We start from the raw sequence: 18,316 nt of genomic DNA, 5'->3' as shown, positions 1-18,316 counted from the left end.
TCTTTGTGGATTTAAATTAATTTGTTTGCTTTCAAATTTATTTTATTTGTTTAAACAATTATTTTTTTAATGAAAATTAAACTGTTGTATTTTATGTTAAAAGTTCATATTTTTTAGTTAACAATTTGCCTTTTTTAAGTATAAAATTAACCTTTTCGATTGAAAACTCAACTAGGTTGAAAATTTAGGTTTTTTGTTAAAAATGATTTTTTTTAACAAATTTTGTTTCGAATTTTTTTTCGGTACAAATTTAATCTTTGTGGATTTAAATTAATTTATTTGCTTTCAAATTTATTTTATTTGTTTAAACAATTGTTTTTTTAATGAAAATTCAATTATTCTATTTTTTGTTAAAAATTGGTATTTTTTAGTTGAAAATTTGTCTTTTTTAAGTAGAAAATTAATCTTTTTGGTTGAAATTTCATTTCTTTGGTTGAAAATGAGTTTATTTATTAAAAAATAATTTTTTACCACAAAAATTGAACGAAAATTTTTGATGATAGAAATTTAAGTTTTATGGTAGAAAATTAATTTGTTTGATTGAACATTTATTTTATTTGTTTAAAACCTATTTCTCTAACTGGAAACTAAATTATACTCTTTTTGGTTAAAAATTAACCCTTTTGATTAAAAATTCAACTATTAGGTTCAAAATTCGATTAAAAATTAAAATATGTGATTGAAAATTTATGTATTTAGTTAAAAAATATTCTTATTCGGTAGAAAATTAATCTTTTTGTTTGAAATTTAATTTCTTTGATTGAAAATTTAATGTATCAGGTTAAAAACTTATTTTTCTAACTTAAAATTAAACTATTCGATTTTTTTTCTATAAATTTATTATTTTTTCTGTTGAAAATTAATCTATTTTGTTGAAAGTTATATTTTTTGGTAGATAATTAATATTTTTGGTTAAAATTTAATTTCTTTTGGTTCAAAATTATTTTATAAAAATTTATTTTGTAACCTAAAAATCATTAGTAGAAAATTCATTTGTTTGGTTGAAAATGTATTTTATTTATTTAAATTGAACTATTAGGTCAAAAAATTCTATTAAAAATTAAAATATTTGGATAAAAATTCATGTTTTTTTGTTGTTGTTAAAAATGATTTTTTTTTAGTAAATTAACCTTGTTAATTAAAAAATTAATTAGTTAGTTGATAATTTATTGTATCAGGTTAAAAACTTATTTCTCTAACTTAAAATTAAACTATTCAGTTTTTTGTTGATACTATTAATTTTTGTATTGAAAACGCATTATTTTAGTTAAAAATTCCTTTCTATGGCTGAAAATTAGTTGTTTTTTTTTTACCAAAAAATCTTTTTCAAAGGAAAAGTGAGAAAAAATGGGATTAGCGGGAAATTACTCGAAAATAGTCGAATTTAAAAGAAAAAAAAACGTACAATTGTGATCCGTTCGTGTCAGTCCCAGCATTCGCCATTGAGAGAATTCCTCGTCCTTGATGGACAAGATTCGGTCTAAATTCATTTTCAAAAGGCTTTCCCCAAATAGATTCGCCTCCCTTTCCCGTATTTGTAGGATCTCCTCCTTGAACCTGCATTCGATAATAAAAACATCAGTTTTTCCCTCAAGTTTTTAAATTTTCCTTTTTCATTCTTACCATGTAATTTCGTATCGAGCGGTGAAATTTGGTTCCATTGTAGTATCCATTTTGGCAATGTTTTATGAAATTTTCACAAGTTTTTGGGACAAGGTCGCAATGTAGTTCCAAATTCAAGGATCCGAAATTTGTTATCAGTCTCACGTAACCTAAGAGATCGACAGTTTTTTAATTAAAAACTGAGGGGCGATTCTAAATATCATTCATTTTAAATATCCTTTAACACAACAGAGCAAAAAAATTGTAAAACGAATAAATTTTCAAATGAAAGTGATAAATCTTCAACTAGAATAGTTAAATTTTAAATCAAATGATGAATTTTCAAATAAATTTATGAATATATAACTGAAATATTTTAATTTTCAACCAAAAAGTTAAATTTTTAAAGAAGAAGTTTAATTCTCCAGAAAAAATGTGATTTTTTAAACAAAATACATGTATTTTCAACAAAATAAACTTTCAAATACTTCGAATTTTTTTAACAATCGACTCGGAATATGTATACAGTTTATTGAGTTTATTATAAATAATTTTTTTCCACTTTTTTGTTGTTCAATTAATATGTTTAATTTAGAAAGCTTTGAAAAATCATATTACAAGATACCATCGATTAATTAAATAATTAAATAATATTAAAGACATAATTAATAGTTTCTTGTTTTTGTCTCTCAAGTCCATGAATTTCAGTAATAATTTAAAAAAATATTTATTTTATATCGATTTTCAAGGAAAACAGGAATAATTAAATTTACGGTTAAAAAAATAATTTTTCATTAAAAAAACAAACAAATTTGATAAATTTTAAACCAAGAAAATGGATTTTCAAATAAAATTATGAATTTTTAACTGGATTAATTTAATTTCTTAACCAAAATCATTATCTGTTTATAAAAAATAAGATTTTTTTCAGAAATTACAAGAATTTTCGACAAAATAGTTCAATTTTCAACTAAAAATACTAATTTTTAATAAAAAATGGAATAGTTAAATTTACAGTTAAGAAAATTAATATTTCAGAATAAAAATAAATTTTCAAACAAAAAGATTAATTTTTAAAATAAGAATAATTTTATAACAGAAAAGACGATTTTTCAACAGAATACATGATTTTTGAAGGATCTTCTCAAATTTTAAATCAAAGAAGACAAATGTTAAAACAAACAGTTGAATTTTAAACTTGAAAAAAAAATCAACAGAAAATGAAATAGTTACAGTTATAGTTTAAAAAATTAATTTTCAAACTGACTATGAAATTTTCAATTAAAATGACGAATCTTCAACTACAATGGATATATTTTAAATCGAAAACATGAGTTTTTAACAAAATATTGAATTTTGAAAGAAAAAGATTAATTGCTACCAAAAAAAAAAGAATTTCCAACAAAATAATTAATCTTTTCTGAAGTAATTAAATTTAAAATAAAAATTTTTTCAACTGAAATGAAGAATCTTTAAGAAGAATAAGATATTTTTTAACCAAAAAGGTGAATTTCCAACGAAGAAGATTAATTTCTACCTAAAAAGACAAATTTTAAACTAAAAGAGATTCATTTTTCAACCAAATATTGAATATTTGAAGATTCATTAAAAAAAAAATAATATTAAACAAAAAGATGAATTTAAAATAAAATGATAAAATATTCCATTGGAATAGATAAATTTTCGGTTAAAAAATAATAATGAAAAAAAAAAACTAAATTAAAAAGTAAAAATTTTAAACCACATATGAATTTTTAACAAAAAGGACAAATTTTCGAAAAAAATTATGAATACTAAAACTGAAATATTTGAATTTTCAACGAAAAATATGAATTTTCAAACAAGAAAATCAATTTTTGAAGCAAAAATTCAACAAAACCGATGAATTTTCTGCTAAACTGGTGAACCTTCAACTCAAATATTTGACTTTTAAACGAAAAAAATTATTAATTTTAAACTAAAATTATGAATATTTAACAGAAATACAAAAATACATGAATTTTTACTATACTACTTAAATTTTCAATTAAAGAAGACAAATATTCAACCAAGCTGCTGAATTTTGAAGTAAAAAAAAACGAATTTTCATCTAAAAAATATAATGAATCAAATGAATGAACTAATCAAAAAATGAATATTCAATCAAAGAGATAAATTTTTAACTTAAATTATGGAATATTCAACTGGAATAATATTTACATTTTCATTTAAAAGAAACTAATGTTGAACAAAAAAAAAAATAAGTTTTTAACTAAATAGTTAAATTTTCTGAAAAACAAACATTCTTTTTTATCCGAATAAAAAGCAAGTTTTCAATTAAACAGCTATCTTTCAAACAAAGAAATCAATATTTAATTAAAATGACGAATCCTCAATAAAAAAATTAATTTTTAATAAACAAGTGTAACTTTCAACCAAGTAATTTCATTTCCAACCTAAAAGATGATTTTTCAACTAAAATATTTATCTGAAATACTTGAATTTTTAACCGAAAAAAAAAGAATTAAAAAAAAAAGAGATTAACTTTTTTCTACAAAAAATTGATTTTTTAACAAAATAAGTGAATTTTCAACGAAATAGTTAAATTTTCAATTAGAAAGACAAACTATGAACCAACTGGAATAGTTGAATTTTATACCTAACAAAAATATGAATTTTTCATCACAAAGATTAATTTTTTACAAATAAAGACGAATTTTCCACAAAGTACATATATTCTCAAGCAAATACTTTAATTTTTAAATAAAAAATTTCAATTTTCAAACGAAAATATAATGGTTGAATTTTCCTTTGTAAATCCAATTTATTATAAAAAAGACCTTTTTGGTTGAAAATTCCTGTATGTTGTTAAAAAAAAACCTTTTTTGGTAAAAAACGAAATGTTTTGTCGCAGTTTTTTAAAAAAATTTAATCTTTTTGGTGCAAAATGAACCTTTTTAAATGAAAATTCAACTATTAGGTTGTAAATTTATGTGTTTTTGTTAAAAAGGATTCTTTTTTTTATAAAAAATTAATCTTCTTGTTGACATTTCCTTTCTTTGGTTGAAAATTAGTTTTTGTATAGAACATTAATTATTATACCTAAAAATTTAACAACATTTTTTGTCGATTTTTTTATAGAAATTTAATCTTTGCGGTAGAAAATTAATAACTACTTCATTTTTGTTGAAAATGGTCCTTTTTTAGTTGAAAATTCCTTTTTTTTTTAATTTTTTGTCGTTGTAGAAAATGAAATTTTTTAATTAAAAATTCAACTATCAGGTTACAAACTTCCTTAAAAATTAAAAATATTGGTTAACATTCCTGTATTTTGTTTAAAATAATTCTTTTTTGTCGAAAATTCATTTCTTTGATTGAAAATTATTTGTTTTTTTTCTATTGAAAATTCATTTTTTCATATAAAAATTTAATAAAATTTGTTTTTACTTGAAAATTCAACAATTTTGTACCTGATTAAACTGTGTGTATAAAACTTGTGTTTTAAATCTGAAAATTAATTCTCCCAGGGTGGCCGTTTCAATCGAAGAAAAAAATTCCCGGTCATTTCCCGGGTTTTTCCCGGTTCGCAAACATTTTTCACGACCAATTAAATTTAAAAAATCTAATTATATTCTAAACATTTTTCCATATAAAGCAATGAACAATAAACAAAAAATTAAAGTATACAAAGTGGAACACTTGAATTCCAAGCTTTTAAAATTAAATTTTTAAATTTTTCAATTCAAAAATTGTGTATTCAAATGCTCAAAAATTTACAAGTACCAAATGGAAGGTAGTAACACTTTTCAAATAAAATAAAAATTTTCAAAACTATATTATTTAAAGTAATTTTAAGCTAGACACATTAAAAATTAAAAAATAATTTTTTGAACTTGACCGTTATTAAATTAGAAGTTAAATTATTTTAATTTTAAATAGTCTAGGCATCTTTTAAAAGTTTCAAAATTTTATTTAAAAATCTTGAGAAATCTAGAAATGGTTTTAAATTTTTCCATATTCAAAATAATTTTTGAATTTTTTTTCGGAACTTTTAAATATATTTAAAAATGAATTGAATTTTTTCTATAACTTTTAGAAACTCTTGAAAATGAAATAAAAATTTAATTTGAATTTAGAAATAATAATAGAACACTTATTATTTGTAAAAATATTAGAGTAATTTTAAGAGATATTTAGAAGTTTTTTAAAAGATTTTTTTTTAACTTGTAGGATTTTAAAAAATTGTAGGAAAATTTCGATTGATTTTAAAATATGTTTAGAAGTTCTGAAAAAAATGTTAACACACTTCGTTTGAATTACTTGAAATAATATCAATTTTGAATCTTTTCAAAACTTCTAAATATCTCTTAAAATTACTCAATTTTTTTCAACAAATAATAAGTGTTCAATTATTATTTCTACATAAAAATTCAACAATTTTTTAAATAAATTAAACATTTTTTAACTAGAACAATTAAAATTGCAACGCTAAAAATTTAAAAGTTCATCGAAAATCTAAAGATTCAAAGCTTTTTATAGAAAACAATTTAGTTTCAAATCGATTTCTTTTAAAAATTTCGTTTTAATTTACTCGTCTTAAATGAAGAGTGAAATATTTCTAAATATGAAATACTTATTCTTTTTCTAAATTAAGAAATTTCTGATTAAATAGGATAAAAATTAATTAATTTAGACTCACAATATTTTAAATTGAATACAAACTTTTAATTATGACTATAGTATTATGGATTTATTTTGAAGTTGAAAATAGTAAAACGCACATTTACATTTTTTAATTACTAAAAAAAATTAATAGAAATAATATATTATTAAATTTAATATAAAAAATGATATAAAGGAAGACCTGAAACTCTGAATTAAAAATATATTATTGATAAATCATGAAAATTTGTATTTAAAAATAAAATGATATATTAATTTCAATTCATATTAAAATTTTCGTATTGAAAGAGTTACAATCTGAAAATTCTCAAATTGTAAATAATGTATTTATTTATATTTACAGTTAATAAAATTAAACTGGTTTTATCAAAAATTTTCAATTTCAAATACTTTTAATTTTTAATTGTTTAAATCTTCAAAACTGCCCTTTAATTATTTCAAAAACTGTTAAAATCGAACTTGGGCAGATTTTTCTTCTGAAAATTCGTAAAATTCCCGGTTTCCCGGTTCGGCGGCCACCCTGTTTTGAATACAAAAATCTATGATTTTAAACATTTCTAATTTTTATTAATTTTTTAAACTTTTAAAACAGCATTTTAAAATTCTTGAAATGAAAATATATGCTTAAAAATTAAAAATCTAAAATGGAAAATTTTTGAAATGAAAGATTTTCGAATGAAGCATTCTAAACTAAATGATATAATTTATAAAAATCAGAATTTAACCAATTTAAGAAAAAAACGTTTGGAATCAAAGTTGGATAATATTTTTATTCTAAAAATTTTGTAAAATTCCCGGTCAAAAAATAAATTCACTGCCATTTCCCGGATTTCCGAGTTTCCCTGCTCTCCTGACTGAAAATTTAACTACTCCAATTTTGGTTAAAAACTGATATTTTTTATTTAAAAAATTAGACTGTTAAAGGTAAAAATGTTTATAAACGATTCTTTTCTCTGATAGAAAATTAATCTTTTTGTTTAAAAATTAAACTATCTGATGAAAACTATATGCACTTTCCTGAGAATTTTTCTTTTAAAAAAAAAAATATATTATTTTAGTCAATTAGCGAAGTATCTTTAACATTAGTTTTTTTTTTTGAAATAGTATCAAAATAGTGTCATCGCTGAAAATAAGTGTAAAATAGTGCAATTAGTTTAACGAGTCCCTGAAATTTTCAATAAAAAAAGTTCAACCTTATTTTAAAATTAAAACCCCACAATAAAAAAATAAGTGAATCTCGAAATTTCCTTCCTTCTTTTCCTTTTTTTCAATGATTTTTCAAAAATGTTCTGTTTTTTTTTTACCTTTCTTTTTAACACGTTCATATCGCACTTGATCCTCTTCGATAATCGCGGCTTGATGAACAGTTTCTCTCGGCATAACTGTCGACGTAAAGCCAGCAGCCACAGCTCCAGTCGAATAATGTGCCTAAAATCCTCCCCTATTATCAATTATTTGCAAAAATAAAATAAAAAAAAAAAAGGAAAACTGTGTACCTACGGCATTAAATTTGTCAGGTTTCGCTATCGCAATCTCACTCGTACTTTCCCTTGCTACATAAGTTCTTTCCAATTCAGCCAAACTCGCTTTCGCCTCATTCGAAATATTCTTAAGCTTTGCACTCGGATCATTTCGTTCTCTAATAGTTTCTGTCGTAGATGACAAATAAATTTTTAATAATTGAACACATGTTTATAATAATTAACTGCGAGTTTAGACAAATTAACGGGACTCTCACAGCTTAATTTATTTTCAAAAAAGTGGGAAAAAACGACGTATTTAAAGCTGAAAAGTGACCGAAAGTTACTAAGATTCCTTTGAATTCAGAATAATTGAACAGTACAAGAATTCGATGAAAAGTAGAAGAATTCCTGATGAATTTTAACGAATACATCATGATAAATTTACAAGAATTGAGATCTAATTCGAAAAAATTCAATTTAAATTCAAAATATTGGAAAAAATTAAAAATCAAAATAAATTAATGAAACGCATAAAAATTGAAGCAATTGAAAACAATTCGAAAATTTCTTGAAAATTCATTGAATTCATTAAATTTGGAATAAATTGAGAAGAATTCAAGAGAATTTAAAAGAATTTGATGTAATCCCTGTAAATTTAAGCTGAGTTTAAAAGGCTTCAGAGTGAATTTAAAAAAAAAACTAAAAAAAATCCAATCTAAAACAGACGACTTTTCAACAAAAGAGATACATTTTTAAATAAAATGACTAAAATTATGAATTTCAACTAAAATAGTTGAATTTTTCAGGTTTAAAATCAATTTAAAACCAAAAAAAAAAATTTTTAAACAAAGATTTGAATTAACCACGAAAAATCTAATTTTTAACTAAATTTATCGAATTTTCCAAAAAAGTAGTTGCATTTTTAACCCAAAAAGGCGAATTTTAAAACAACGAATGTGACTTTCACAAAATTTTGGATTTTCGTATGAAGTAGACGACCTTTTAATGAAATAATAAAATTTTCAACCAAAAATATTAATTTTTAACAACAAAAATTAATTTTCAACCAAAAAGTTTATTTTTTACAAAAAAAGGGAATTTACAACAAAATAGTTAAATTATTACGCAAGCAGTTGGATATTAAAATAAGAAGATAAATATAAAATAAAAATAGAATAGTTAAATATTCAGATAAAAAAAATTTCAACCAAAAAAAAATAATTTTCTTCTAAAAGATGAAATCACAAGATAAAATAGATTTCAATTTTTAACCGAAATTATTGATTTTCAAGTAAGAAGATTAATTTTTTACCTAAAAAGACAAATTTTAACAAAATACATAAATTTTCAACCTAATATTTGAATTTTCATCTTGAAAAGATTAATTTTCAACGAAAAATGGACCAGTTAAATTTTAAATTGAAAAAAAAGTTTCTTTGTAGAAAAAAATGAAATTTAATCAAAATAGATCAATATTTAAGCAAATAGTTGAAATTTTAATTAAAAAGATAACTTTACATTCAAAAATAGAACAGTTAGATTTTTAGTTGAAAAATTAATTTTCAACTAACGAAAAAAAACAACTAATTTTTAACAAAAATATGATATTTCTAATAAAAACATTAATTTTCTACAAAAAAGAAGAATTTTTAACAAAATACATGCACTTTTAACCAAATAGTTAAATTTTCAAACTAAAAAATAGAAATTTATAATGAAAAATGAATCAATTGAATTGCTAAGTTAAAAAAAATTAATTCTTAAACGATAAAATGCACGAATTTTCAACAAAATATTGCAATTTTTCACCAAAATATTTCAAATTTAAACTAAAAAGATAAATTTCCAAGTAAGAAAATTAATTTTCTGTCTTAAAATACAAATTTTTTGAAAAATATATGAATTTTCAAGAAAACAGTTGAATTGTCATAAAAAAAAGATTACTTTTCCCAACAATGGAATAGTAACATTTTATATTTTTAAACCAATTTTCTACAAAATACAAAACGAATTTTAACGAAATAGTACAATTTTTAAGCAAATAGTTCAATTTTCAACTACAAAATTTATGTTACAATAAAAAATGAATAAGTTGAATTTCCAAGTTAAACAAATTAATTCTTAAACAAAGAATACACGAATTTTCAACAAAATAGTTAAATTTTTCACCAAAGTATTTCAATTTCAAACTGAAAAGATAAATTTCCAAGTGAGAAGATTAATTTTCTGTCTTAAAATATAAATTTTTTAGAAATTTTCTACCTTAAAGGACGAATTTTTAACAAAATATATGAATTTTCAACTTAAAAAGGTTACTTTTCAGCCAAAAATGGAACAGTAACATTTTATTTTTATAAATAAATTTCTTACAAAAAGCAAAACGAATTTCAACGAAATAGTACAATTATTAAGAGAATAGTTCAATTTTCAACTACAAAATTTGAAATTACAGTAAAAAATGGAACAGTTTAATTTTTATTTAAAAAGGATATTTTTCAACGAAAAAAATGATTTTAAAAATACACGAATTTTTAACAAAATAGTTCAATTTTTCACAAAAATATTTCAATTTTTAACTAAAAAGATAAATTTCCAAGTAAGAAGATTAATTTTCTGTCTTAAAATATAATTTTTTTTTAAATTTCTACCTTAAAGGACGAATTTTTAACAAAATATATAAATTTTCATGAAAATGGTTGAATTTTCAACTTTAAAAGATTACTTTTTCCAAAAATGGAATAGTAACATTATTTTTTTGTATTAATTTTTTTACAAAAAACAAAACGAATTTCTACGAAATAGTACAATTTTTAAGAAAATAGTTCAATTTTCAACTACAAAATTTGAAGTTACAGTAAAAAATGGAACAGTTTAATTTTTATTTTTAAAAATATCATTTTTAACGAACAAAATTATTTCAAAAATACATGAATTTAAAAAAAAAATAGTTAAATTTTTCAACAAAATATTCCAATTTAAACTGAGAAGATAAATTTCCAAGCAAAAAGATTAATTTTCTGTCTCAAAAAATAAATTTTTTACGATTTTCTACCTTAAAAGACGAATTTTTAACAAAATATATGAATTTTCAACTTAAAAAGGTTACTTTTCAGCCAAAAATGGAACAGTAAGATTATTTTTTTTTTTACAACAAACAAAACGAATTTCAAAGAAATAGTACAATTTTTAAGAAAATAGTTCAATTTTCAACTACAAAATTTGAAGTTACAGTAAAAAATGGAACAGTTTAATTTTTATTTTTAAAAATATCATTTTTAACGAACAGAATTATTTCAAAAATACATGAATTTTTTAAAAAAATAGTTAAATTTTTCAACGAAATATTCCAATTTAAACTGAGAAGATAAATTTCCAAGTAGAAATATTAATTTTCTGTCTTAAAAAATAAATTTTTTGAAAATTGTCTACCTCAAAGGACGAATTTTTAACAAAATATATGAATTTTCAACTAAAAAAGATTAATTTTTAACCAAAAATGAAATATTAACATTTAATTATATTAAATCAATTTTTTACAAAAATACAATAAATTTCCACGAAATAGTACAATTTTTAAGCAAATAGTACAATTTTGAAAAAAAAAATACAAGAATTTTCAACAAAATAATTAAATTTTTCACCAAAATATTTCTATTTTAAACTAAAAATATAAATTTCCAAGTAAGAAGATTAATTTTCTGTCTTGACATACAAATTCCAAAAAAAAATATGTGCCTTAAAGGACGAATTTTCAAATACAAAATTTTAAGTTACAGTAAAAAATGGAAAAGTTTAATTTTTTTAAAAACATTTATTTTTAACAAAAACAAAATACACGAATTTAAAAAAAAATTGTTTAATTTTTTACCGAATATTTCAATTTTCTACCAAAAAGATTCATTTTTAAGTGAGATTAATTTTCTAACTTGAAAAACGAAATTTCAACAAAACACATAAATATTTGGCACATCATTCATTTTTTAACTAAAATAATTAATTTCAAACTAAAAATGGAGTAGCTAAACTTTAGATTAAAAAAAAATTATTTTTTTTTGTTGCAAATATGTACAAATTTGGAATCAATAATTAAATTTTTAAGCAAATGGTTGAATTTTCTATTAAAAATATAAATATGCAATATAAAATTGAATAATAGTAAAATTTTCAGTTAAAAAAATGAATTTTCAACCAGAAAAAAATGATTTTTTAATTTTTAAAAATATGAATTTGTAAAAAAGATATTCCAATTTTCAGTTAAAAAAATTGATTTTCAAAAAAAAGCTAATTTAATTTCAATAAAAAAAGATTTTTATTTAAAATGAAGAAAGTTGGATTTGATTAAAAGAGACGAATTTCCAACAGAATAGTAAAATTTCCCACTGAATTATTGTTGAATTTTGAAGCCGAAAAAGACGAAATTTAAAAAAAAAAGTTGAATTTTGCACCAAATAGTTGCATTTCATACAAAATGGTGAAACTTTCAACAAAAATAATTTTTCAATCCAATATCAAAAGTTTTAACCAAAAAAAGATAAAATCTGAACCAAAAATTTAATAGTAAATTTTTCAACTGGAAGAATAAACTTTAAACAAAAAATGGTGAGATTTTCTTTAAGAAATTTTATTAATTTGGTTCGAATTTAAATTAAAATAAATAAGAGAAAAAGATATTTTCTACTAGAAAAGACGATTTTTTTACCATACATTTAAATTCTTAACAATATAGTTGAATTCATGGCTAAAAAATATTAATTTTCTACTAGAAACGTTTTTTCAACAAAATAAATATAATTTTAACCAAATTATTGATTTTTCAACAACAAATAATTAATTTCCTATCAAAAAAGACGAATTTGTGAAAAAAATACATGAATTTAAAACAAATGATTGAATTTTCAACCAAACATTTTGAATCAATTGTTAAATTTTCACGCAAATGGTTGAATTTTCTACTAAAAAGATAAATATGCAACCAAAAATGGAATATTTACATTTCATATTTTGAAAAATTGAATTTTTTTAGAGACAAAAACTATTTTCAACAAAATAGTTAAATTTTCGAGCAAATAGTTAAATTTTTAACTGAAAAAAATCAATATGAATTAAAAAACGGAAAAGTGCAATTTTCAGTTGAAAAAATTTAATTTTCAACAACAAAAAAACGATGTTTAACAAAAAAATTGAATTTTTTACCACAATATTTCAATTTTCTACCGAAAAGATTGATTTTCAAGTAAGAAGATTAATTTTCTAAAATTGAAAAACAAAATTTTAACAAAACATATAAATTTTAAGCAAATAGTTCATTGTCTATTAAAAAGATAAATATACAATATAAAATTATATAATAGTAAAATTTTCAGTTAAAAAAATTAATTTTCAAACAGAAAAAAATGAATTTTTAATCAAAAAGATGATATTTCAAGCAAAAAAAAATCATTTTCTAACAAAAAAGACGAATTTGTAACAAAATATATGAATTTGGAACAAATGCTTGAATTTTCAACCAAAAATTGTGTGGCTAAAATTTATATTCAAAAAATTACTTTTCTGTTTGCAAAAATAATCGAATTTTGAATCAATAGTTAAATTTTCAAGGAAATGGTTGAATTGTCAACTAAAAAGATAAATATGAAATAAAATACGGAAAAGATAATGTTTCAATTAAAAAAAAAAACTAATTTTCAACAACAAAAAAAAAGAATTTTTAATGAAAAAGATTATATTTCAATTAAGGAGATTAATTTTCTACAGAGAAAGGTGAATTTCCAACCAAATATGTATTTAAATTTCCAACTAAAAAGATAAATTTAGAATAAAAAATAGAAGTTAAATTATCAATTGAACAAAGTAATTTAAAAAAAAATCGAATTTCTAACAAAATAATTCAATTTTTCATCAAAATATTTCGATTTTCTAACAAAAAGATTAATTTTCAAGTAAGAAAATTAATTTTCTAAAATTGAAAAACAAAATTCTAACAAAACATATAAATATTAAGCAAATAGTTAATTTTTTAACTGAAAAGGTACATTTTAAACAAAAAATGGAGTAGCTAAACTTTAGATTTAAAAAATTAATTTTTTTTTTTGAAATTATAACGAATTTTGAATCAATAATTAAATTTTGAAGCAAATGGTTGAATTTACTACTAAAAAGATCAATATGCAATATAAAATGGAATAATAGAAAAAATTCAGTTAAAAAAATTAATTTTCAACAAAAAAAAAAAGAATTTTTAATAAAAAGACGAATTTGTAACAACATACATGAATTTGGAATAAATGCTTGAATTTTCAAACAAAAATGAAGTGGCTAAAATTTATATTAAAAAAAATTACTTTTTTTGTTGCAAAAATAAATTAATTTTGAATCAATAGTTAAATTTTCAGTTAAAAAAAATGGATTTTCAACTAGAAAAAAAAAGAATTTCTAAACAAAAAGATGATATTTGAAGCATAAAAATTCATTTTCAAACAAAAAGGACACACTTTTAACAAAATATACTCACTTTAAACAAACAGTTTAATATTCAATTAAAAAATGTCAATTTTTAAAAAAAAGTGGAAAAAGTGCATTTTATATTAAAAAATGCACTTTTTCCACACACAAAAAAAACATTTTCAACAAAATAGTTCAATTTTCATGTAAATAGTTGAATTGTCAACTAAAAAGATAAAAATGAAATAAAAAACGGAAAAGTGAAATTTTCAGTTAAAAAAAAATAATAATTTAAAACAATAAAAAAAATAAATATTTAACAAAAAATTCAATTCTTCACCGCAATATTTCAATTTTCTGCAAAAAAGATTAATTTTCTAAGTTGAAAAATGAAATTTTAATAAATCACATAAATTTTAAGCAAATAGTTAAATTTTTAACTAAAAAGATACATTTTAAACAAAAAATGGAGTAGCTAAACTTTAGATTTAAAAAATTAATTTTTTGTTTTGCAAATATAAACGAATTTTGAATTTTGTAAAATGAATTTTTATTTAAAAAAGGCGAATTTGTAACAAAATACATGAATTTGGAATAAATGCTTGAATTTTCTACTAAAAAGATAAATATACAATCAAAAATGGAATAACAGTTCAATTTTCAGTTTAAAAAAATGGATTTTCAACCAGAAAAAAAACTAATTTCTAAACAAAAAGGACAAATTTTTAACAAAATACATGAACTTTAAACAAATATTTGAATTTTCAACTAAAAAGATAAATTTTTAAACAAAGATTGAATATAGACATTTTTTATTTAAAAAATGAATTTTTTTAAAACAACAAAAATAACATTTTCAACGAAATAGTTCAATTTTCATGTAAATAGTTAAATTGTCAACTAAAAAGATAAAAATGAAATAAAAAAGGGAAAAGTGAAATTTTAAGTAAAAAAAAAAACTAACTTTCAACAAAAAAAAACAACTAATTTTCAACAAAAAAAAAACAACCAAGTATAGTTGATTTTTCAAATAAAAAAAATTCAACCAAAAATAGAATATTTACTTTCTATATTTAAAAAAATAATGCTTAACAAAAAACAAAGAGCTTTCAACAAAATAGTTAAATTTTCGAGCATTAGTTGAATTTTCAACTAAAAAAAAAAAGAAATATGAAATAAAAAACGGAAAAGTTAAATTTTCAGTTAAATAAACTAATTTTCAACTAAAAAAAATGTTCTACGAAGAAATACGAATTATCAAGAATAAAAGTGAAATTTTCAGTTAAAAAAATATATATTTTTGACCGTGAAACACGAATTTTTAACAAAATATTTCAATTTCCAGCCAAAAAAATTAATTTTCAAGTAAGAAGATTAATTTTATTTCCAAAAAGGCAACTTTTCTACGAGATAATTAATTTTTAACAAAATATTTGAATATTTAATCACTCACTTGAATTTTCAACGAAAAAATGTATATTTTCATTCAAAATTGGATCCCAATACGCTAATTTTTCGCGTAAAAATTTCATATTTTTTAATTTTCATTCCACCCTTCTATAAATTAAGCTCACCTTCATCCTCGACTCTCAAATTATGCTTGATGTGATGAAAACTAGATAAATTAAACTTCTTCACATCACTGGGATTTTGAATTGTGATGAGTTCCTTCCTCGTGAAAGGTTCATCGTTGATCAAATCTTTCCAATTTCGTGTCTTTATATTTAATTGTTCCACTGCCTGAAAATTATTAAAAAAATAATACAATCTCTGAAATATTTTTTATTCAATCGTAATTATATAAATTATAAAATTACCTCATAAGAGAAGACATTGCCGGTAGTTTTAACAGCGACGATGTGAGAATGTTTAGAAAAAATTTTAAACAAAACTGGACAATGATACTGGCCCTCTGCGTTTTTGAAAAAATTTAATTTTGTCAGTGATTTTACGTCAATGGATTTCCCAGTTACGGGATTGTGCTTGTGCTGTTTTACGTAGGGAACGAGGGCCGCTAATTCGAAAATATTCCCGTTTCCATCGCAATATGGATGTTCAAAAGGTTGTAAACTTAAACAGCAGTGATCGAAGGGCAATCGACGAAATGTTGAATCTTCTCCGACTTCCTCTGGTCCCGATTTTTTTCCACCATAGAGAGTCGTCCACTCTGTATAGGTTAAATACCTGGGAAATTTTTTAATGCTTGGAAATAAAAATTTATTTTACGAGACCAGGATTACTCAAATCCTGGAAAAAATTCTCTGACGATTTCAGAGTTTTTTTTATCAATTAAACGAATTGGAATATTCAGGGTGGCTGTTTTAATCGAAAAAATAAATTCCCGGTCATTTCCCGGCTCGCAAAATTTTTTCACAGTCAATAAAATTTTAAAAATGGAACACTAAAGCTAACAAAATTTCCACTTGAGATAATAAAAACTGTTAAATTTTGAACTTTTAAAATTGAAATTTAAAAGTTTTTAATTAAAAATTTTTTTGTTCAAATGCTCAATAATTTACGCGTACAAAACTAAGGGTACTAACATTTTTCCATATAAATAAATATTTGTAAACTTTAAAATTGTCAAAATTATATAATTTTAAGGAATTTTAAACTGGGAACATTAAATATTGAAATATTGAAAAAATGAAAATAGTTGAATCTTCAAATAAAAAAAGATTACTTTTCAACCAAAAATGGAAGTGACATTTTATTTTTTTTTTAATTAATTTTTTACAAAAAACAAAACGAATTTCAACGAAATAGTACAATTGTTAAGAAAATAGTTCAATTTTCAACTAGAAAATTTTAAGTTACAGTCAAAAATGGAACAGTTTAATTTTTATTTAAAAACATTTATTTTTAAAAACAAAAAAATACACGAATTTTCAACAAAATTGTTCAATTTTTCACAAAAATATTTCAATTATCTACGAAAAAGATTAATTTTCTAACTTGAAAAACGAAATTTTAACAAAACACATAAATATTAAGCTAATAGTTCATTTTTTAACTGAAAAAATAAATTTCAAACAAAAAACGGACTAGCTAAACTTTAGATTTAAAAAATTAATTTTTTTTTGTTGCAAATATAAACGAATTTTGAATCAATAATGAAATTTTTAACTGGGCACTTCTTAAATTAGAAATTCAATTTTTTTTTTTTTAAATAGTTTAAACATCCTTGGAAAGCTTCAAAATTTTATTTCAAAATCTTGAGAAATCTAGAAGTTGTTTTCAATTTGTTTTAAATTTAAAATTGTTTTAGATATTTTTTCAGAACTTCTAAATATATGTCAAAATTAATTGAATTTAAAATTTATTGTTTGGTTGGATATGCATAATTTTAGTTGAAAATTTATCTATATGTCGGAAATAACATTGTTTTTCAGTTGAAAATTCATCTCTTTTGTTAAAAATCTGATTATTTTGTTGCAAAAAAAAATTTTTTTGTAAGCAATTTATTAAAAAAAATTAAAAATGTAACTTTCATTTTTGATTGGAAATGTATCGTTTTTAGCTGAAAATTGGTATTTTTAGCTAAAAATTAATCTTTTCCAGTTGAAAATTCATCTCTTTTGTTAAAAATCTGATTATTTTGTTGAAAAAAAAATTTTTTTGTAAACAATTTATTAAAAAATAATTAAAAATGTAACTTTTATTTTTGATTGGAAATTATCGTTTTTAGCTGAAAATTGGTATTTTTAGCTAAAAATTAATCTTTTTCAGTTGAAAATTCATCTCTTTTGTTAAAAATCTGATTATTTTGTTGCAAAAAAATTTTTTTTTGTAAGCAATTTATTAAAAGATAATTAAAAATGTAACTTTCATTTTTGATTGGAAATGTATCGTTTTTAGCTGAAAATTGGTATTTTTAACTAAAAATTAATCTTTTTCAGGTGAAAATTCATCTCTTTTGTTAAAAATCTGATTATTTTGTTGAAATTTTTTTTGTAAACAATTTATTAAAAAATAATTAAAAATGTAACTTACACTTTTGTTTGGAAATGTCTCATTTTTAGTTGAAAATTGGTCTTTCTTAGCTAAAAATTAATCTTTTTCAGTTGAAAATTCATCTCTTTTGTTAAAAATCTGATTATTTTGTTGAAATTTTTTTTGTAAACAATTTATTAAAAAATAATTAAAAA

General features: G+C 20.7%; 1 protein-coding gene across 1 annotated transcript in view; it reads right to left on the bottom strand.

Moving 5' to 3' along the window:
- The window catches only part of LOC117181828 (RING-type E3 ubiquitin-protein ligase PPIL2), a 69,615-nt gene that overhangs the window by 44,317 nt on the left and 6,982 nt on the right, over window positions 1-18,316 (bottom strand). Inside the window, exons 2-7 of the mRNA XM_033374824.1 lie at window positions 15,986-16,352; window positions 15,743-15,908; window positions 7,765-7,913; window positions 7,569-7,692; window positions 1,624-1,772; window positions 1,406-1,557 (exon numbers count right to left, since the gene is read on the bottom strand). Coding sequence (XP_033230715.1) covers window positions 1,406-1,557; window positions 1,624-1,772; window positions 7,569-7,692; window positions 7,765-7,913; window positions 15,743-15,908; window positions 15,986-16,352 — 1,107 coding nt within the window. The remainder of the gene's footprint in view (window positions 1-1,405; window positions 1,558-1,623; window positions 1,773-7,568; window positions 7,693-7,764; window positions 7,914-15,742; window positions 15,909-15,985; window positions 16,353-18,316) is intronic.

The sequence above is a fragment of the Belonocnema kinseyi genome, chromosome 10 (assembly GCF_010883055.1).
Source record: "Belonocnema kinseyi isolate 2016_QV_RU_SX_M_011 chromosome 10, B_treatae_v1, whole genome shotgun sequence".
NCBI classification, from domain to species: domain Eukaryota; kingdom Metazoa; phylum Arthropoda; class Insecta; order Hymenoptera; family Cynipidae; genus Belonocnema; species Belonocnema kinseyi.
Note: the sequence above shows the minus strand (reverse complement) of the source record. Positions and strands in the feature narration are given on the sequence as shown.